General features: G+C 43.4%; 1 protein-coding gene across 1 annotated transcript in view; it reads left to right on the top strand.

Moving 5' to 3' along the window:
* Positions 1 to 22,237, top strand: part of LOC112228037 (zinc finger E-box-binding homeobox 1-like) — a 93,036-nt gene that overhangs the window by 49,340 nt on the left and 21,459 nt on the right. The window contains exon 2 of the mRNA XM_042308581.1: positions 16,796 to 16,951. Coding sequence (XP_042164515.1) covers positions 16,796 to 16,951 — 156 coding nt within the window. The remainder of the gene's footprint in view (positions 1 to 16,795; positions 16,952 to 22,237) is intronic.

Raw genomic sequence — 22,237 nt, 5'->3', positions numbered from 1 at the left:
TACCCCCTCACCCACGGCCCTACTCTACCGTACTCTACCCTACTCCACCTCCTCTACAGTCACACTAGCAAGGATAATAGAGCTTGGAATGTTCAGTCTCCTGCTACTAGACTGCAACAGCTGAGTGCTAGCCTGGCCAGGCTTCACACTTTAGCGATTTATTAGGCTACAGAAATAGTATATGGACAGTGTATGGACGGACGATGGAGACTACTTTTTTGTTGTTGTTGCTGTCCTTTTATGATGAGTAGCTAGCTAGGCTATTCAAAGTGGTGAGAGCAGAGCAGCAATTGAAACAGCTGATCTGATTCTAGGTGATGGTGATGCCGTATGCCCAATGGTGTGTGTGTTTGTTCAGACAATCAATGCCACATCAGTACATGCCTGGAAAGCCCCAGGAAGCTGCTCTAATATTAGCCTCCCAGAGACAACCTCCTCTGTCCTCAGTTAGGGGGGAATATGTCAGAGAAAAGTAACCAAGTGTAAGGGGAAAATTAAGAGAAATTCACAGATTTGTTTTTTTTACATTGGTGTTCACTCACTTCGTCTGTCTGTCTGTCTCAGTGAGATCTGACAGTGGAGAGGGACACTGGACAACACATTCTGTCATCCCTGAGGGTGGAGGGGTTTGAAGGCATAAAGTAGCTAGGCCTATGTATTTAACTGCTTTTTCAGTGTATGTGGATCTGTATAGTGTTACAGTTAAATCTTTCACCTTAGAGGTGTTACAGTTAAACTGGTCCCCCAGGAGAGGAAGAGTTGTTTATCCAGGTGTGTGATAGTAATATTGCTATCACAATATTTGGATTGCTGTGTTGCTGGTGTTGTTGTGGTGTGTTTTTTAGTAACTGGAGCCATCAGGTTTCTCTCAAATTGGCTGACGAAACAAAACCTGTACCAGTTGGAGAGGTATGAAAGGTAGAAAAGAGAACGAGCGTTCTGGAGCAAGATAAATAAAGGGAGGTGGTGAGAGAAGTGAAGCAGACCAAGGCAGTGAGAGGTTGCTGGAGCGAAGGTGCAGGTACTGTACCTCCCAGAGGCTACACCAGATGTTTCCTCTCCTCTACATCTCACTGCCCTGCTAGAACACTCACAGCCACCTTGGCTTTATATAGACGGGCTATAAAAAAACAGCCAGACTCCACCCAGTACAACCGATAAAACAATGGAACGATAACATCAGGTCTCGGTATGGACCTGCTTAGTGTTCGGAGCTAGACTTGTGTGTGTGTGTGTGTGTGTGTGTGTGTGGGGTAAGGGGTGTTGCAAATGCTCATATTCAAATGTAAAGTGTTGGGCTATGTGACTAGGTTGGCCTATAGGTGTGTATGTGTGTGTGTGTGTGTGTCTGCGTATGCATATGACTGTCCACTCCCTTGAAGCTTGTCCTTGTTGAGGTCATGTGACACAGTGTGCTCCATCTACTTCTGATAGTGACGGAGGCGTTTTTGCATACCAGGCATGCCTTTTAACAGCTTCATGTAGGCCACAGCGCACGCACACACTTTCCCCTGCCTGTGTAGCATAACGCACTGCCATACGCACACATTCTCCAGTCCGCGTAGCATGATGTACAGTACACACACACATTTGTCCTGCATTGTCCTAGAAGTACACAAACGTATACACACACATGCACCTACATACACACAGTTTGCCCACCACCCAGCCACACACTGCTCATTCCATTCCCTTACGAGGTGAGCAGCTTATTAAGGTACGCTGTTATTGCTGTGGATGGGGTTGTCTCACCTCTAACGTAAACAGGTAGCATGTGAGTGTAAACACCTTGGCAGGCAGGGGCATTTCTGAGGAACGTGTCTGAGCTCTGAGTGGTGGAGTAGCCCAGCTAACGTCACTTACACCGGTCTACCTGGCCTTATTTAGAAGAGCTCTGGAGAGCCAGGCAAACACTACTAGGCTGAGGACAAAGATTGTCTATGTGTGGCTGTGGCTCATCTTAATGTTCATTGGGTAGGCCTATGTGGTTTAAAGGTTTTTATCTCCAGGTACTAATAGTCTACAGCTTTTCTTGTATGAGAATTAGGCCTACGCTATGACTTCTTCAGGTATTATCAGGTTAAACTTAAACACTTGATCAATTTATCACTTTCTCATGTTCTGTAATGTTTTTGTAATCCTAACCTAAACAACAAGGATTCTTTCTTCAGTGAGAGGCCATTAATTTCCTGGAGTTATTGAAAAGTAGGGCCAGGACGATACCAGTATTGCGATACTTGTTGGTATCATGGCACGAAGCAGATTTAACAGCCCCAGTGTTGGAAACAAACATCATTATGTTGTCATCCAGAGTCGTATTGATTTATTTTCCAAGCTATAGCACACTATTTTACACACAGCATGTTTTTTAAAGGACCAAAAAAGTTTGTCTGCTTCGTGTTCTCATTTATGCCATGGAAGAAATATTGCAATACTGGTATCGTCACAGCCCTATTGAAAAGCCTTTCTCCCATAGAGATATGGATAGAGCATTCATCTTTGTATCTGTACCGTTATAGCATCTGTGACAGCATGGGCAGTGCCATTCTCTGGTTTGAACTAGTCTATTTTCTTTTTTTACGATTGGCTGATCCCTCTGATGACCTGGTTGGACATGACTAGAACAGGGTCACTAGGAGAAATCAGGCAAGGAAGTTGGAAGTCATACTCAGTTAACAAAAATTAAAATGGTGGAAGAAGAATTATCTCCATTAACCAACCTCCCTGATGAACAGTGCCTTGCAAAAGTATTCATCCCCCTTTGCTTTTTTCCTATTTTGTTGCATTACAACCTGGAATTTTATTTGGATTTCGTGTAATGGACATACACAAATTGATGAAGTGAAATGAAAAAAAACAAACTTGTATACAACATTTTTTTTAAATCAACGGAGTGGTGCGTGCATATGTATTCACCCGCTTTGCTATGAATCTCCTAAATAAGATCCTAAATAAGATCTGGTGCAACCAATTACCTTCAGAAGTCACATAATTAGTTAAATAAAGTCTAAGTGTCACATGATCTCAGTATATATACACCTGTTCCTAAAGGCCCCAGAGTCTGCACCACCACTAAGCAAGCAGCACCATGAAGACCAATGAGCTCTCCAAACAGGTCAGGGACAAAGTTGTGGAGAAGTACAGATTAGGGTTGGATTATAAAAAAATATCCAAAACTTTGAACATCTCACGGGAAGAATATGACACCACAACAAACCTGCCAAGAGAGGGCTGCCCACTAAAATTCACAGACCAGGCAAGGAGGGTATTAATCATAGAGGCAACAAAGAGACCAAAGATAACCCTGAAGGAGCTGCAAAGCTCCACAGCGGAGATTGGAGTATCTGTCGATAGGAACACTTTAAGCCGTACACTACAGAGCTGGGCTTTACAGAAAAGTGGCCAGAAAAAAGCCATTGCTTAAAGAAAAAAATAAGCAAACACATTTGGTATTTGCCAAAAGGCGTGGGAGACTCCCCAAACATGTGGAAGAAGGTACTCTGGTCAGATTATGCTTTTTGGCCATCAAGGTAAAAGCTATGTCTGGCGCAAATCCAACACCTCTCATCACCCCGAGAACGCCATCCCCACATTGAAGCATGACGGTGGCAGCATCATGCTGTGGGGATATTTTTCATCGGCAGGGACTGGGAAACTGGTCAGAATTGAAGGAATGATGGATGGTGCTAAATACAGGGACATTCTTGAGGGAAACCTGTTTCAGTCTTCCAGAGATTTGAGACTGGGACAGATATACATCTTCCAGCAGGACAATGACCCTAAGCATACTGCTAAAGCAACACTCAAGTGGTTTAAGGGGAAACATTTAAATGTCTTGGAGAGGCCTAGTCAAAGCCGAGACCTCAATCCAATTGAAAATCTGTGGTATGACTTAAAGATTGCTTTACACCTTCGGAACCCATCCAACTTGAAGGAGCTGGAGCAGTTTTGCCTTGAAGAATGGGCAAAAATCCCAGTGGCTAGATGTGCCAAGCTTATAGAGACACCCCAAGAAACTTGCAGGTGTAATTGCTGCAAAAGTTGGCTCTACAAAGTATTGACTTTGTGGGGTGAATAGTTATGCACGCTTATTTCTTGTATGTTTCACAATATAAAATATTTTGCATCTTTAAAGTGGTAGGCATATTGTGTTAATCAAATGATACAACCCCCCCAAAAAATCTATTTTAATTCCAGGATGTAAGGCAACAAAATAGGAAAAATGCCAAGGGGAGTGAATACTTTCGCAAGCCACTGTAGTGCAGTATAGAGCCCTCAGCCTCAACACACTCTACCTGAAGAGATACTGTAGGAGCATGTAACCTGTGGGGAGACTCGTTAGCTTCTATGCTAAAGCTGATTAGCACCATTAAGATGACAAATCTTTTGTCTTCTCACTTGATGAATATGAGGAGCCCTCTGCTGCTTCTTAGATTTGAATGATTCACTGCTGAAGCCCCCTTGGTGTTACTATTATGGCAACGGTGTTGTTTTTTCTCCTTTTTAGGGCTAATATTAAACTTAGAACAGTGATTCAGACTTGTATGATTCTTTCTGTGTTGTGTAGTCATGGAAAGATAACTGATGCTGGATATGACTGCTCTCAGGCTATCTCTGCTGAGTTGGGGGCTCTGATGGCTGGGATAGCCTATCTGTGGTGAAGTGGGTGAATGGGTGAATGTTAGGCTGAGAATATGCTAAGTCAGGGGTTCTCAACTGGGGTCGCGGAGGTACTGCAGGGGTCCGCGGCCAGATAAAAAAGTATTATTACTAACAACAGATTGAACACATTTTAGCCAAGGGATCCATGGAACATGTTTAGAGCGTGTTATTCAGTGTAAATATTATTAATCTACAACATATGTTCTTAACCCTGGACAACATGGGCTTGGGAGGCTCACAGGGACATTTCTATCCACAGTACTCCACCAATTATACATTTTTTCAACTACTTTGTGTATTCCCCCAAAATGTTTTTTTTTTGTTGCACTGTAATTTAAGCTCTAAAACTGATACATTTTCTCTCTCCCTCATGAAAAAAATAGTAGAATTGCAGGATATTATCTGCAACAACAGAACATCTCTCTGCTCCATGACAAAATGTGTAGAATTACAGAATTCCTTCAGAGGGCCTGAGACTTTGGCCCAGTTTGTCCGGTCATGCACTGCCAAAGTTATAGTAGAACACCTTGTTTGCTATTTCTATCTCACTCGAGTTGTGTTCTCATTATGAGGGGGTCCCTGATGACACAGTAAGGGTCCCCTGCCCCAAAAAGTTTAAGAACCTCTGGGCTCAGTAGCAGTAGTAATGCGTGGGTAAAATCACTGGGGAAGCCAAGCCAGAAAAAAAGCGATAATTGCATTGTTTGCTCTTCAACCTGTTAGTTCATATATGCCTTTCGACTTCTACATATGAATGTTTTTCACATGTGAAAATGCAATTCCAGAGTTAGATTTTCACATGTGAAAGTTTGTAACATGTGAGGTGAACATGTTATTCTCCTAATGAAAAAAGTTGATGTTAACATGTGAACTGTAAATGTAATACACGTGAACATAGTGAACAACTGTTTTTTGACGTGAACATTTCAGCTCAACATGTGAAAACAGCTATTTCACGTGTTTTTGTTTGTTTAGGTATGTAATAAAGTGGCATGGCGTTGAAAAGCAAGTGATACACTGTTCAAGATAAAATATTGTAAACATCTTTAATCAATATGATTACATTTGACATGATCACTTAGACCTGATATTTTAATATGACCCCACCTAGGATTTGAACTCAACATCTCTGAATTTGTGGTAGACTGAACTTTCTATTGTGCCACAAAGTCTGTAAAATGTTTAGAAGCGGCGAAGGCTGCTGAGGGGAGGACGGTGCAAATGGAATGGCATCAAACACATGTCAACCATGTTTTTGATGTATTTGATACCATTCCACTAATTCCGCTCCAGCCATTACCACAAACCCGTCCTCCCCAATTAAGGTGCCACAAACCTCCTGTGCTCAGAAGTCCCCTACAGATTCACTACCTATAATACATCTCTGCACTTAGCAGAGTGCCATCTGCACTTCTATTTTAGTTATCAGTTAATCTGACTATTATTTCATCATTGATTTCATTTACTTATTTCAGCAATTTGAGTTTTTGTGTGTGTATAGTTGTCTAATGTTGGTGGGGGATATGATTCTGTTTCAATGTTACTCCTGAATCAATATGATAAATATACTTTTTTCCCCTCACAAATCTGAGATTTACTTTGAAGTCCAAAGTGTAGGAATCCAAGTAAAATGTGTTATTGATATGGCGTCGTAGCAGGAAGATCAGAATACCGTGAACCAAAAGGTTTTGAGTTCAAATCCCAGGTGAGGACATGTTGAATAATAATTACGGTATAAATAAACATACACAATGTAATTGTGTGTGTCAAATATATCAGTTGAAAACACTTTGACTGCGTGAGGTTCCGGGGACATCCTTAACGACTCATTTATATTTGCAGGGCATCATCTGTGTAATCTCATGTGAAAAATATCCACATGTGAAGTGTTCCAAAACCACATGGTTTCATGGGAAATATTTTGTTACGGTAAGAGGCTTGATAGAGAGTTCATAAAGTGACTGATCACACATGGCCATCAGAGGAGGCTGGTAAGAGGAGCTATAGGACAACGGGCTCATTTTAATGTCTAGACTGAAATGGTACCAAACTCATCAAACACATGGAAACAACATGTTTGACTCTGTTCCATTGATTCCCTTCCAGCCATGACAATGAGTCCAGTCCTCCTATAACTCCTCCCACCAGCCTCTAATGGCCATATTCACAATTCCTGGAACCTAGCTAAGCATTTGCATTGGTTTAGTCTCACATTGCCACTCTTCCAAGTCTCATTCATTCAGCAAATGTTTTATTTATTTTACCTTTATTGAACTAGACAAGTCAGTTAAGAATAAATTCTTATTTTCAATGACAGCCTAGGAACAGTGGGTTAACTGCCTTGTTCAGGGGCAGAACGACAGATTTGTACCTTGACAGCTCTGGGATTCGGTCCTGCAGCCTTCCGGTTACTAGTCCAACGCTCTAACAACTAGGCCACCTGCTAGGTTCATATTGGTTAAACCTATGTGTCCTTTTGAAGTGAGGTGAGAAGGTGCCTTTTAATAATAAAAAAATGTTTTGTCACCCTAACTGTTTAGGTGACCTTCCTGTCTAGTCCTATCTGGAGTGCATGGTTTTGTTTTAAATAACAGTACTGTTGCCTCAGTCAAATACAGGGCGTCTCACCTTGAGTCTGCATACTGGGTTTTGAATGGCACGGCTATGTTTTAGTTTGGTTTGTTTAATTTTTGTGGGTTCCGTGAGGAAAGCAAAGTACCTTGCTCTGCAGCAGACTGTGACGGCGCTGGTTTGTTCTCTTCAGAGGGGGATGCCTGTGGTGTTTTCACCGTCCGTTGACTGCCTGGCAGTGCTGTTCTGTGAGTTGCTGTGCTGCGTGGCCTTTCTAAAATAAGTGGTGTACCTCAGTGTGTGTGTGTGTGTGTATATAAATGGTATACTTCAGCGTGAGGAGAGTGTAGCCTAGTGGGTTAAATATAGAAGTGGTGTGAAAGCTGCTCCAGCAGGATGTAGCCTGTCCAATCACACGAACTAAACGCTACAGCAAAGGATCCTGAACGATTGCAAGTGATTCGTTTTGGAGAGAGCGAGAGGGAGAAAGCGCACACACACACACACACGCAGATCTGTCTCTTTAAGGCCCAAACACTGTGGAGGTGTTTTGGTTGGACATTCCAGGCATAGTTCAGACACCATAGTGCAGTATGTGTTGTGCTGTAGATTGCATTCATCTAAACACTTCCTTTACTCTTGGTTTCCATTTCTTGCACAGTATTTTCCAATAATAACTGTTGTTCCACAACTGTTTCACCCCAATTCAGTGCCCACCCAACATCCACTCTAGAGAATGTCCTAGGTACAATAGGTACGATTGAACGTCCGTCACTGAGCTAAGAAGGTAGATCTGTGACATAACATCAGATCAGAATTTTTAAGTTTGTTGAAATTATCCTAGTATACGGAGGTTACAGGGGCCAATGAGGTGGTTAGGTTATCACAAAAGGATTGACCCGCCCCGCTCCTGTTTCACAGGCTTTTATTGACTCAGCTTGGCATGTGTCAAAACAGGGTTTCTGAGTCCCAAAGGCGCATGGTACAGTAGGTGACAGTAGGTGTGGGCATTGGCTGGGCAGGACTGCCATCGGCTAGGTTTTAAATATGCATTTCACAGAACAAAGCAGAGCAGGCCGAGGATATTCGGGGAAGAAAGGCTTGATCAGACTTGCCCTATCCCCTTTACAGTGTACTACTTTTAGCCAGGGCCCATATAGCTCTGTTCATATTCCCTGTATGGTGTATAGTGCACCACACCGGGAATAGTGTGCCATTATTCGGGACACACAATTTAAAAGGGTTGGCCTGATACCTGACTGGTGGCTACTAAACCAGAGAGGAGCGGATGTGACTGTTGTGTAATGGTAGACCAGTCTAGAGACTAGTCAAGAGTTTTACTGACTGCTCTGTTCTGTTCTTAAAGAACAGGCTTTCATTCACACACCCATGTTAGGTGGTCTCTTCACCTCCTGCACTAGGTAGTTTGTGAGAAACACCAATGTATGCATTGGGACCAGAGAACTGGATGTGAAAGCTGTGAAAATGTGGTTGACTTTTGGCTTAGGTTTACATCATCTGTATAGCCTAACTAGTTATTCTCAGTGGAGCGTATTTCCTACTGGTTCTGTATTTGGCGATTTGGTTCTGGGTGCCAAGATTAGAGGAAAGTAATGTAAACAATTTCTTTGGTGTTCTAAGTTAAAGGGTGGTAGAGGTTTCTCCTCTCCTCAGATGAGTTGCAATAGAGTCCTGTTGTGTGTTGGTGTCTGTTAGCGTGCTAGTGCTAATGAACACAGCTGTCTAAACAGGTCAGGCTGACGGAGAGAGGAGAGGAGAGGAGGGAAAGGGACCTCTGTTCTTGCTTTGTTTTCCCTAGGTGTTGCTTACCTACCGCTGTTAGAAACACACTATTGTGGCCCAGAGGAATTCACTCCCTATCCAGCTAATGGTCAGTGCTAAGCGCCACCCTTTTACTCTTGTCAGTTCTGAGGTGACGCGAACAAACATGGCTGTGTCTAGTGAGGATTTATCATTTTGGAGGATTTTTTCCCCCTCACTACCAGCAACCCCTTTCACTTTTATCTATCCATCAAATGACTTTGTGGTGGCTCTGGCTTGCCATTTGTCATTTCTCTGACACATCTAAATCCTCTCTCAGTGATGCTCCTCTACGTGTTTTTATTGCTGACTTTAGCACCAATACCTCTGACTGTATGGCTTTTGTTTCAGATTGAAGAGTCACTCAGCACTGCGGCTACTACTCCAGCCAGAGGGTCTATACATCACCTGACTCAGCCTGACAGGAGTGTGGGGGTGGGGGTTGGGGAGATAAAGAGAGGGAGAACAGAGAGATGATAGACAGAGAGATGAGTCTCCTGATGATACTGTAGCTGTGGAATTCTGCAGATGCAGAGCTGTGTTGACCCTGGGAACACACTCCATATAATGGCCTCCATCCATCCCTCTCTTCCTGAGCTGTGTGTGTGCCTATGGGGAGTCTCTGTGAATATCAACCATGTGTACTCTATGCAGAAAACGACCCCCCCGCGTGATTCTCAGCTCTACAGAACTATTCTTACAGAAGATCATTCCCCAGCCACAGGCTTCCGCATCTCCACATTATCATCATCCACCACTATGCTCCAGAAGGGGAGTGAGAGAGAGAGAGATGGAGTGGGGTTAGGAAAGAGAGAACCACCAAATCAGCTTAATGTAAATGTGGGCGATAAAGCCAGAGAGTGTGGACTGGGGAGAGAGTGTGTGTGGGTGGTTGTGTAGTGTGTGATCTGTGTTTTGGCGCTGCAGCGTGAGCCCACTGCTGACTGGGCGCCTCTCAGACGAGAATTGATTTGGCCTGAGAGAGGCACAGTGCTGAGAGCTGGGGAAAAAGAGATAGTGAGAGAGAGAGAGAGAGTGAGAGAGAGAGAGAGAGTGAGAGAGAGAGAGAGAGTGTGAGAGAGAGAGAGAGAGTGTGAGAGAGAGAGAGAGAGTGTGAGAGAGAGAGAGAGAGAGAGAGAGAGAGAGATGAAGAAACAGGTTGAAATGAAAAGAGATGAGAGGCAGTGTGAAGTATGATTACTCCCATGACTGTGAAGCTCAATAGCACACACACTAGTGATGCACATGTAGACGTATAACCCACAGTCCCCGTGGTTGTATCTGAGGTGCGGGTGGATTAAGGGTAATTAGCTATTGTGTGGACGAAGGGCAGGTGTGTGGCGGTTGAATAAATAACAAACAATACCTTAATAAATCTAAATGTATCAGTCTTGGGTTTTTTTTCCATTCTTTTAGGCTATCTGGCATTAGTGCATAAGCCTAAGCTTTAGGGCCTAACCGTACGCGCACCAAAAGCTTTTTGGAATGGGCAGAAAAGTTAGTTGTTCCACGGAGGCAAAAGGGACAATGTCGGAGTTTAATTAAATCAGAGAAAAGCAGCGAAATAGATTTTTGACCAAAGGAGGGACAGAAAAGTAATCTTTGGGAAGGTTTTGGTGAAGTGGTAAAAGAGAATGTTATGTGTGATGATTGTGAGGTGCTATACAAATTCAACAGTCACAAGACCGGGATTTCAAATAGGCCTATGGCACGTCAAGGGGACTGTAGCCTACTGTTCAGATGGGTTTAATGGAAACTGAAATCTGGACATAACCTCTCACATACCTTTAATATTAACTCCTTGAGACAGTGCAGTAATATCTAGCAAGTAATCTAACAACTTCCTAGTACATACAAATCTAAAGGGGTGAATGAGAATATGTACAGTGCCTTGTGAAAGTATTCGCCCCCTTGAACTTTGCGACCTTTTGCCACATTTCAGGCTTCAAACATGAAGATATAAAACTGTATTTTTTTGTGAAGAATCAACAACAAGTGGGACACAATCATGAAGTGGAACGACATTTATTGGATATTACTTTTTTAACAAATCAAAAACTGAAAAATTGGGCGTGCAAAATTATTCAGCCCCCTTAAGTTAATACTTTGTAGCGCCACCTTTTGCTGCGATTACAGCTGTAAGTCGCTTGGGGTATGTCTCTATCAGTTTTGCACATCGAGAGACTGAAATGTTTTCCCATTCCTCCTTGCAAAACAGCTCGAGCTCAGGGAGGTTGGATGGAGAGCATTTGTGAACAGCAGTTTTCAGTTCTTTCCACAGATTCTCGATTGGATTCAGGTCTGGACTTTGACTTGGCCATTCTAACACCTGGATATGTTTATTTTTGAACCATTCCATTGTAGATTTTGCTTTATGTTTTGGATCATTAAGACAAATCTCCGTCCCAGTCTCAGGTCTTTTGCAGACTCCATCAGGTTTTCTTCCAGAATGGTCCTGTATTTGGCTCCATCCATCTTCCCATCAATTTTAACCATCTTCCCTGTCCCTGCTGATGAAAAGCAGGCCCAAACCATGATGCTGCCACCACCATGTTTGACAGTGGGGATGGTGTGTTCAGGGTGATGAGCTGTGTTGCTTTTACGCCAAACATAACATTTTGCATTGTTGCCAAAAAGTTCAATTTTGGTTTCATCTGACCAGAGCACCTTCTTCCACATGTTTGGTGTGTCTCCCAGGTGGCTTGTGGCAAACTTTAAACGACACTTTTTATGGATATCTTTAAGAAATGGCTTTCTTCTTGCCACTCTTCCATAAAGGCCAGATTTGTGCAATATACGACTGATTGTTGTCCTATGGACAGAGTCTCCCACCTCAGCTGTAGATCTCTGCAGTTCATCCAGAGTGATCATGGGCCTCTTGGCTGCATCTCTGATCAGTCTTCTCCTTGTATGAGCTGAAAGTTTAGAGGGACGGCCAGGTCTTGGTAGATTTGCAGTGGTCTGATACTCCTTCCATTTCAATATTATCGCTTGCACAGTGCTCCTTGGGATGTTTAAAGCTTGGGAAATCTTTTGTATCCAAATCCGGCTTTAAACTTCTTCACAACAGTATCTCGGACCTGCCTGGTGTGTTCCTTGTTCTTCATGATGCTCTCTGCGCTTTTAACGGACCTCTGAGACTATCACAGTGCAGGTGCATTTATACGCAGACTTGATTACACACAGGTGGATTGTATTTATCATCATTAGTCATTTAGGTCAACATTGGATCATTCAGAGATCCTCACTGAACTTCTGGAGAGAGTTTGCTGCACTGAAAGTAAAGGGGCTGAATAATTTTCCACGCCCAATTTTTCAGTTTTTGATTTGTTAAAAAGGTTTGAAATATCCAATAAATGTCGTTCCACTTCATGATTGTGTCCCACTTGTTGTTGATTCTTCACAAAAAAATACAGTTTTATATCTTTATGTTTGAAGCCTGAAATGTGGCAAAAGGTCGCAAAGTTCAAAGGGGGCGAATACTTTCGCAAGGCACTGTACATATACAAATATGGATGAGCGATGGCCGAGTGGCATAGGCAAGGTGCAATAGATCGTATAAAATATAGTATATACATATGATATGAGTAATGTATGATATGTAAACATTATTAAAGTGGCATTTAAAGTGGCATTGTTGAAAGTGACTAGTGATCCATTTATTATTAAAGTGGCCAGTAATTGGTTCTCAATATAGGCAGCAGCCTCTCTGAGTTAGTGATCGCTGTTTCGCAGCCTGATGGCCTTGAGAGAGAAGCTGTTTGTCAGTGTCTCAGTCCCAGCTTTGATGCACCTGTACTGACCTCGCTTTCTGGAGGGTTGCAGTGTGAGCAGACAGTGGCTCGGGTGGTTGTTGTCCTTGATGATCTTTTTGGCCTTCCTGTTACATCGGGTGCTGTAGGGGTCATGGAGGGCAGGTAGTTTGCCCCCGGTGATGCGTTGTGCAGACCGCACCACCCTCTGGAGAGCCTTGTGGTTGAGGGCGGTGCAGTTGCTGTACCAGGCTGTGATACAGCCCGACAGGATGCTCTCGATTGTGCATCTGTACAAGTTTGTCAGGGTTTTGGTTGACAAGCCAAATTTCTTCAGCCTCCTGAAGTTGAAGGCGCTCCTGAAGGCGCTATTGTACCTTCTTCACCACACTGTCTGTGTGGGTGGACCATTTCAGTTTCTCTGATGTGTACGCCGAGGAATATAAAACGTATCACCTTCTCCACTCCGAGTGCCCTCACCTCCTCCCTGTAGGCTTTCTCGTCGTTGTTGGTAATCAAGCCCACTACTGTTGTGTCATCTGCAAACTTGATGATTGAGTTGGAGGCGTGCATGGCCACGCAGTCGTGGGTGAACAGGGAGTATGAGCTCTCCCCAGTGTTTAGGGTCAGCGAAGTAGAGATGCTGCTTGCTACCTTCACCACCTGGGGGCGGCCCTTCAGAAAGTCCAGGACCCAATTGCACAGGGCGGGGTTGAGACCAGTAGCTGTAGTTAATAAACAGCATTCTTACATAGTTATTCCTCTTGTCCAGAAGGGATAGGGCAGTGTGCAGTGTGATAACAATTGCATTGCATCGTCTGTGGACCTGTTGGGGCGGTATGCAAACTGAAGTGGGTTTAGGGTGGCCGTGATATGATCCTTGACTAGTCTCTCAAAGCACTTGTTGACAGAAGTGAGTGCTACGTGGCGATAGTCGTTTATTTAAAAGATCTTTGCCTTCTTGGGTACAGGAACAAAGGTGGCCATCTTGAAGTATGTGGGGACAACAGACTGGGATAGGGAGCGATTGAATATGTCTGTAAACACACCAGCCAGCTGGTATGTGCATGCTCTGAGGACGCAGCTAGGGATGTCGTCTGGGCTAGCAGCCTTGCGAGGGTTAACATGTTTTACTCACGTCAGCCACGGAGGAGAAGGGAGGGGGGCACTGTCCTTGTAGTGGGCCGCGACGGTGGCACTGTATTATCCTCAAAGCAGGCAAAGAAGGTGTTTAGTTTGTCTGGAAGTGTGACGTCGGTGTCCATGACGTGGCTGGTTTTCTTTTTGTAGTCTGTGATTTCCTGTAGACATAAGTCTCACGTTTGAGCCGTTAAATTGCAACTCTACTTTGTCCCTGTACCGGCATTTTGCTTGTTTGATTGCCTTGAGGAGGGAATAACTGCACTGTTTATATTCAGCCATATTTCCAGACTTCTTTTCATGGTTAAATGCGGTGGTTCGCACTTTCAGTTTTGCGCAAATGCCGCCATCCATCCACGGTTTCATCATCAAGATCAGCATCATAAAAGCTGATATTATTTTAACCACTTAAAATATGCATCCAAGCCGAACTGAAATCAGAAACATGTTGGTTTGTTTTCACAACTTTCTATTTCCTTACAACCGGTCATTTGAAAATGTTGCACGGAACTTTTTTTGTTTGTTTTGCTATTGCATTTTATTCCCGGTCCCTTAACACCGCCATCCATCCACGGTTTCATCATCAAGATCAGCATCATAAAAGCTGATATTATTTTAACCACTTAAAATATGCATCCAAGCCGAAGTGAAATCAGAAACATGTTGGTTTGTTTTCACAACTTTCTATTTCCTTACAACCGGTCATTTGAAAATGTTGCGCGTAACTTTTTTTGTTTGTTTTTCTATTGCATTTTATTCCCGGTCCCTTAACACCTTTTCTCTGTGTAAGAAGCAGAGATGACAGAGATACCTTTACCGCTGTCAACTAGATTGAAGCATGCAATTCTATTGATTTATTACATTCTGGTGAGCAAGGGTTTATTTAGTCTTCTAGGGCAACATTTTATGACAGATGAGAAACTGCATGTATCTAATTATAGACAAGTTGACTGACAAATAGCCTATCTAAATGTTGGAAATTATAAGCAGAAACATATCTAAATGAGGCAACAAAAAAAAAATGCCTTTCCTGTCAAAAAAAATTGAAATTGACTGTAGCCTATAGAGCATTTTCTATATTAGCGGGTTAGGGTCAGGTGCGGGCCTCAGATTTTCACTTTATCACATATAGTCAGGTAGTTGCTGATAGATTATTAGCAATTGCGGGCGGGTGTGGGTGAACAAACAGCTGACCCGCGCACAACTAGCGCACTCGCAAGCAACCACACCCACCTGCTGTACAGCATCAGTGTTATGTATGTCTCTAATAATCACTTCTGTAGACTGAGGCTCTCTTAGCACTCTAACTCTGTAGCACACACACACACACACACACACACACACACACACACACACACACACACACACACACACACACACACACACACACACACACACACACACACAACACACACCACACAAAGAGAAAGAAACCCTTACACATCTCACTCTGCCAGTAATAATGTAGAGGTAAAGATGTACAAAGGGATGGGGGAGGGGAGAGTTCAAGGTTTAATATGGAGTCAGCCTTGGATTAGGTTATGTTGACTATAGGCTATTTATATAGGCCATTGGCTATAAGTAATCACATGAGTCTCAATATATGAATATTTCCCTTTACTGTACATCCGCTTATGGGTCTGAACACGTCATTACATATTTATAACCCATACATATCATATTCATAAGCCGTACATAACCATTTCACAGAGCGCTCTGTTCTCCTGCTGTATAATAGTATGCCAGTGTGCTATGCTAGGCTAGGCTAGCACATACCTTAGCATACCACAGATAATTAGACTTTAGGCCATTTTCCTTATCTCCCATTCCACTGTGTAAACTAACGCTGAAATGGAATGGAGGTCGCTGGCTATGGGCACCTCCAGGAGAAAAATACGGAATTTAGAGAGGTGGTTTGAGAAAAGCCGTCCTGTGTCGAGAAGATACCATTCAGGAGTGCTCTGTTTCCTTGGTTGTTAGTAATGACGGGCTTTGGCTTTAGCCTGCATTTGATTTGTTTGCATATTTTCGGTCTAGATTTGGCTAATCTGCAGGCATAATTGACTATATTCCAAGACTGGAGACTAAGGATGTTAATGGTTAACTGTTAATCGGTTAGCTGCCTGAAAATACATTTGACCACAGGTCATGCTTATGGTTTATAGATTTTCATCTCTGTCACATTTGGAACTGCCGGCATTAGGAGCTCTGTTTAGAACTGTGTTTCCCGCAAACTGCATTTTGGCAAATGTTTGAAAAAAATAACGTTTCATTAGCTGCTTCATTACAGGAGTTGCAATGTTCAATAATAGACTATAGCCTTTTGCCTGTAAGACGGTAGGCTTGCTATTGTTGCATGTTTCCAATAAGCTCTTCATGAAAAATGTCCGGTCCGTGCATGCATGTACTGTATGTATCAGAGAGGAAGAGGCGAAGTGAGAGGTTTCACTCTCGCCAAAATATGTGCAAAATATGTCCAATATGGGCTATTTTATGGGCTATTATATGGGCTTATTTTGGGCCTAAGCTTGTTTCCTGCCTTCAGACGACTCCCATTGTTAAGGCAGAAACATAAGCATCTCATCATTAAATGAAGATCTCTGATAGTTTTTTCTGTTGGCCACGTCATTATACTGTTTGGAAAAAATGTAACCGTTTGTTGACCGGTTAATGATGGTCAGTTAGTTGGCAGCAAAACTGACCAAAATTTGCATCCCTACTGGGGACCATTCTCTCATCCAATACAGCACCTTCCATCTTCATTGTCTTAAATCACGTCTCATTTCTATCATATTAACGGTTGATAGACAGTGAAATGACCAAGCCCTCTCCTCTCTCTCTGCCCGCAGTAACCAACTACAGTAATGTAGTGAAGGCCCCAGGCTCAGATTCAGATGATGAGGACAAGCTGCACATCGCGGAGGAGGATGGGAGTCTGGCAGACGGGGCTGACTGTGACAGCAACGTACACAGTGAAGATCACAACGTAGACCGCTGGGATGAAGGTGATGGTCTCACACACACACAGTGGGACATGCACGCACCCAGATCTCCGTCTCCCTCTCTCCGTGTCTGTTTCTCTGTGTGCTTTTTGCTGAGCGTTTACTGATGTACCAATTTACTGATTTTTCCTTGTACTGAACTCAGTAAAGGTGATGTCAGTAAAGAATACCTAGTACCTTGACTGGGCTCTACCTACCGTGTAACTGTGATACAGTGAAATGAAACGGGTACTACAGGCTGCAGGGTTAATTCTAAGACCGGAATCCTCGTATTTAAACAGGACAATGCCACCAGGGTAGAGACCTTCAGCTTTCCAAAATAGACCTGCCATGGTGAGAGCTTTATGTTGCCAGTGGGCATTGGAGTGCTGTACCGCGCTGTGACTGAACTAAGCTTACCTTACACACATACTCACACAAACAGTATATACACACGCACAAACCTACATATACACACACACGTGAAATTGACATCATCGCGGGACGAGTCTGACGTCACGCCCCAAAACACAATGTGAGGTGTTATTAAAGGATGTTAACATTTCAACAGCTGTACCAAGGCAATCTCGCATAGAGAATTAGCTTGTGGTGTGTATATATGTGTGTGTGTTTTTGTTTTTATTGTCCTTATGGGGACCAGAAGTTCAGAAGTAGGGACATCACAAGGTAAAAGGCTATTTTAGGCTTAGGGGTTACAGTAGGTTTAGGGTTAGGGTTACAATTAGTGTTAGGGTTTGGGGTTCGGGTTAAGGTTAGGGTTCGCTTAAAGGTTAGGTTTGGGAAAATAGGATTTATACACCTGTATTTTGGGAGTTTCTTCCATTTTTCTCTGCAGATCCTCTCAAGCTCTGTCATGTTGGATGGGGATCGTTGCTGCACAGCTATTTTCAGTTTTCGGGTTCAAGTCCGGGCCCCTCAAGGACTTTCAGAGAACTTGTCCCGAAGCCATTCCTGCATTGACTTGGCTGTGTGCTTAGGGTTGTTGTCCTGTTGGAAGGTGAACCTTTGCCCCAGTCTGAGGTCCTGAGTGCTCTGGAGCAGGTTTTCGTCAAGGATCTCTCTGTACTTTGCTTGTTCATCTTTCCCTCGATCTTGACTAGTCTCCCAGTCTCTGCCACTGAAAAACATCCCTAAGGCATGATGCTGCCACCACGATGCTTCATCGTAGGGTTGGTGCCATGTTTCCTCAAGACGTGACACTTGGCATTCAGCACAAAAGAGTTTAATCTTGGTTTCATCAGACCAGAGAATCTTGTTTCTCATGGTCTGAGAGTCCTTTAGGTGCCTTTTGGCAAACTCCAAGCGGGCTGTCATGTGCCTTTTACTGAGAAGTGGCTTCCTTCTGGCCACTCAACCATAAACGCCTGATTGGCGGAGTGCTGCAGAGATGGGAGAACCTTCCAGAAGGACAACCATCTCCACAGAGGAACTCTGGAGCTCTGTCAAAGTAACCATTGGGTAGTTGGTCACCTCCCTGACCAGGGCCCTTCTCCCCCTATTGTTCAGTTTGGCCAGGTAGCCACCTCTAGGAACAGTCTTGGTGGTTCCAAACCTGTTCCATTTAAGAATGATGGAGGCCACTGTGTTCTTGGGGACCTTCAATGCTGCAGAAATGTTTTGGTACCTTTCCCCAGATCTGTGCCTCGCCACAATCCTGTCTCGGAGCTCTACGGACAAATCCTTCGACCTCATGGCTTGGTTTTTGCTCTCACATGCACTGTCAACTGTGGGATCTTAAATAGACAGGTGTGTGCCTTTCCAAATCATGTCCAATCAATTGAATTTACCACAGATGGACTCCAATCAAGCTGTGAATACATCTCAATGGTGATCAATGGAAACAGGATGCACCTGAGCTCAATTTTGAGTCTCATAGCAAAAGGTCTGAATACTTATGTAAATAAAAAATAAAAAAAATAAAAAATTCAATACATTTCTAAAAATGTTTTAATACAATTTCTAAAAACCCGTTTTCACATTGTTCATAATGGGATATTGTGTGTAGATGGAGGACATTTTTTTATTTAATCAATTTTAGAGTAAGGCTGTAACGAAATGAATACTTTCTGAATGCATTGTACATGCAATGTAACAGGTCATTTGCAGGGCTGTTTGATTTGGATCGTTGATTATATTGTATGGAGCTGGTTCAGTTTGCCCAGTGTCTTAGCTATGGTATGTGCAGTGGGTGACATTTACTAAGTATGTTAGCTAGTGGATGACATGGAAGGGACAGGTTATTTGACACAGTGTGATGTGACAGAGTTGTGTTTAGATCATGTTGACTATGTATGTAAACAGACTTATAGGACAGAATGTTCTTCATGGTTAGATAGATGAGTTTGGTAATCAGCATAGCTGCCAATACAGAACAGAGTTGAGCATTTATTTTTGTGGACTGCCTGTGATGCAGACAGTTTCAAGCTCTCAACAGCTGTCTCACACCTGACTGACATACTGTAGCCTACTCTGCAGACAGATCCTGCTGTCATTGACATCACTATTATGCCATATCCACCCCTGTCTATCTGCATCGTCACTCTTAAAGGGGAAGTTGGGGAGGAATGCCATTGGTCTCTGAGAACATTAAACACTTCAAAAGCATGAGTTCTACTTAAATTGCCGAGGCTTTAGAAAGCTGGCTGCTTGCCAGATCCATGCCCGATCAGGCACATTCCTTCTCCCTTCCTCCTTTCTCCCTCCTAATTCTCTCTCTCTCTCTCTTTCCCTGCTCGTCCTCCACTCTCTCTCCTCGTCCCTCTCGCTCTCTCTTTTTCTCTCTCTCTCTAATAAACGCCAGCTCTGTGGGAATAAACCGATGAAACATAACGCAAGTCTCAGCCCTTTTCCTTTTAAAACAAACACACCTCCACACTCATCCTCCTTCTCCCTCTCTCTCTCTCTCTCTCTCTGTCCCCATTGCTTTTCTCTCTGGAAAACAGTTGTCGGTACTCCAGGTCGGCGTAACCATTGAAAGCTGCAGCCACCCACTCATCTTTCCCTTACCCTGGCTGCTTGTGGCGCTCGCTCAAATTAAAGCCTTGACGTGGTTTTCACTCTGCTGCAGTCCCCTCGCTCCCTCCCTCCGTTTTCCCCCTCTCTTCCTGAATCATTCCCCCTGATCATATGGTATCACTGGCCCCCTGCTCACTGTCATTACTCATTTAGTTCTAAATGAATATCCACTGTAGTACTGCCACAGCCCTTGGAGTAAAGCATTGCCTTTACCCACCACCTCAATGAAGAGGCCGGATGATTCTATGTACCAAGGAGAGGTGAAATTTTTTTATTGAGGTGGGATTTGTTCCATTACTGATTCATTAATGACAGTATTCTCTGTTCAGTTCAGAGTGAACGGGTAGGGAGGAGAGGAAAGGAGAATGTGTGGTTTAATACTAGGAGGTAGCCACTAATATAGTGGAGGGAACTAATACAATGATCTCATGAAACCCAGGTTTAACTGACCTGCCTTATGGAAATATACAGAGTTCTTTCCACGCTGTAAGATTAGCGTGTTATTAGGCATGGCATGTGCTCACGTCATATGGTCGATACACAGTATGATGATTTCGTTTGAGTAAATTCCTTCTGTCTGGTCACTGCTGTTCACCTAATAGCTCGTCTGCAATGGGCCATGCGTTTCCCCTGAAGATGAGTCTCAATAAAACATTTGAATGCCCTAACTCAGGATAATAGCTACAGCAGGAGTCATGGGCATTGGGGAGCACATAATAAATTCCTGTAGGGCTTAAGTCATGATACTCTCAGTCAGTAAGTTAAGACACCATGGAAGAACAGGAAAGGAAAGGGAAACCGACAGAGAGAGAGAGAGAGCACTGGGAAAGTTGTGTGGTGGATACTCAGGGACTGACTCTCTGATAATACTGAACTCAAGTTAAGTAAATCATCCCGAGCATAGATAAGATAAACCTCACATTCATCCCAGATCCCACTGGCTTGCATCCTGTTGTTTCAAGATTATTTTAACAGACTGGGTCTATCACTCACTGCTTATCTCAGAAACATGCTGGCTCCCCCTCTCCTTCCCCGATAGAAGACACCTAGTAGGGGCAGGATGCACGGCCACAGGAAGTAGGGGTCAAAGGTGAGTCCAGCTCACCCAGGACAGGAAATGCTGATGTGGTCGTCTTGTATAGTTAGGCTCATGGGACCCCTCTGTATCAGGTTACAGAGATAGTGTGTGGGTGTTCTGATGATTCTGGCCTTCTAGCATAAGCTAGAATTGAACTCTTTATTTAAGCACATGGAAAGAGGATTTTTATATCAAGGATCAAGGTCGCTATTCACGTAATAAACAAGTAGTCCCTGAACATGGCCACCATGGGGGAAAACAGCTGCCGTTCCCGATCAGCCCTCATACAGCATAGCATAGATGTACATAGTTATTACTTCTAAACATACGCTTAGGGTTCTCATACGCTTTTTGGGGTTCTCATATGCTTACAATGTTGATTTGATTATTGCTTGAACAGTCGCTAAGATCATATTTTGTTGGTATTTTTGCATAATACCTATTTTGGATGCAGTAGTTGTTAGCTAGTATGCTAGTTAGTTAGCCAAAGGGCATTTATACTGGTTGGAGTTGCAACGATGACACAAACATTATATTAAGCAGGAGTAGGCAAAAGATTCATACGAGCCTTATACAATCCAATTATAATCCAAAAGCAGTGTGAAATGCACTCATAAGCAACATGAGAATTCCCCCGCGGTGGGGATGTTTTAATACTGACTCAAATCAAATGTTATTTGTCACATGTGCCGAATACAACAGGTGCAGACCTTACCGTGAAATGCTTAGTTTACAAGCCCTTAACCAACAATGCAGTTCAAGAAATAGAGTTCAGAAAATATTTATTAAATAAACTAAAGTACAAAATAAAAAGTAACACAATAAATAACAATAGCGAGGCTATATACAGGGGGTACCGGTACGGAGTCAATGTGCGGGGGTACAGGTTAGCCGAGGTAATTTGTACATGTAAGTAAAGTGACTATGCATAGATAATAAACAGCGAGTAGCGGCAGTGTAAAAACAAATTGTTGGGCCATTCCTCTGACACACCTAGTATATAGGTCCTGGATGGCAGGAAGCTCACATTGAGGGAAAGGTTGTTGTCCAGGCACCACACTGCCAGGTCTCTAACCTCCTCCCTATAGGCTGTCTCATCGTTGTGTCGTCAGCAAACTTGATGGTGTTGGAATCGTGCTTGGCCACGCAGTCGTGGGTGAAAAGGGAGTACAGGAGGGGACTAAGCACGCACCCCT

The sequence above is a fragment of the Oncorhynchus tshawytscha genome, linkage group LG29 (genome assembly GCF_018296145.1).
Source record: "Oncorhynchus tshawytscha isolate Ot180627B linkage group LG29, Otsh_v2.0, whole genome shotgun sequence".
NCBI classification, from domain to species: domain Eukaryota; kingdom Metazoa; phylum Chordata; class Actinopteri; order Salmoniformes; family Salmonidae; genus Oncorhynchus; species Oncorhynchus tshawytscha.
Note: the sequence above shows the minus strand (reverse complement) of the source record. Positions and strands in the feature narration are given on the sequence as shown.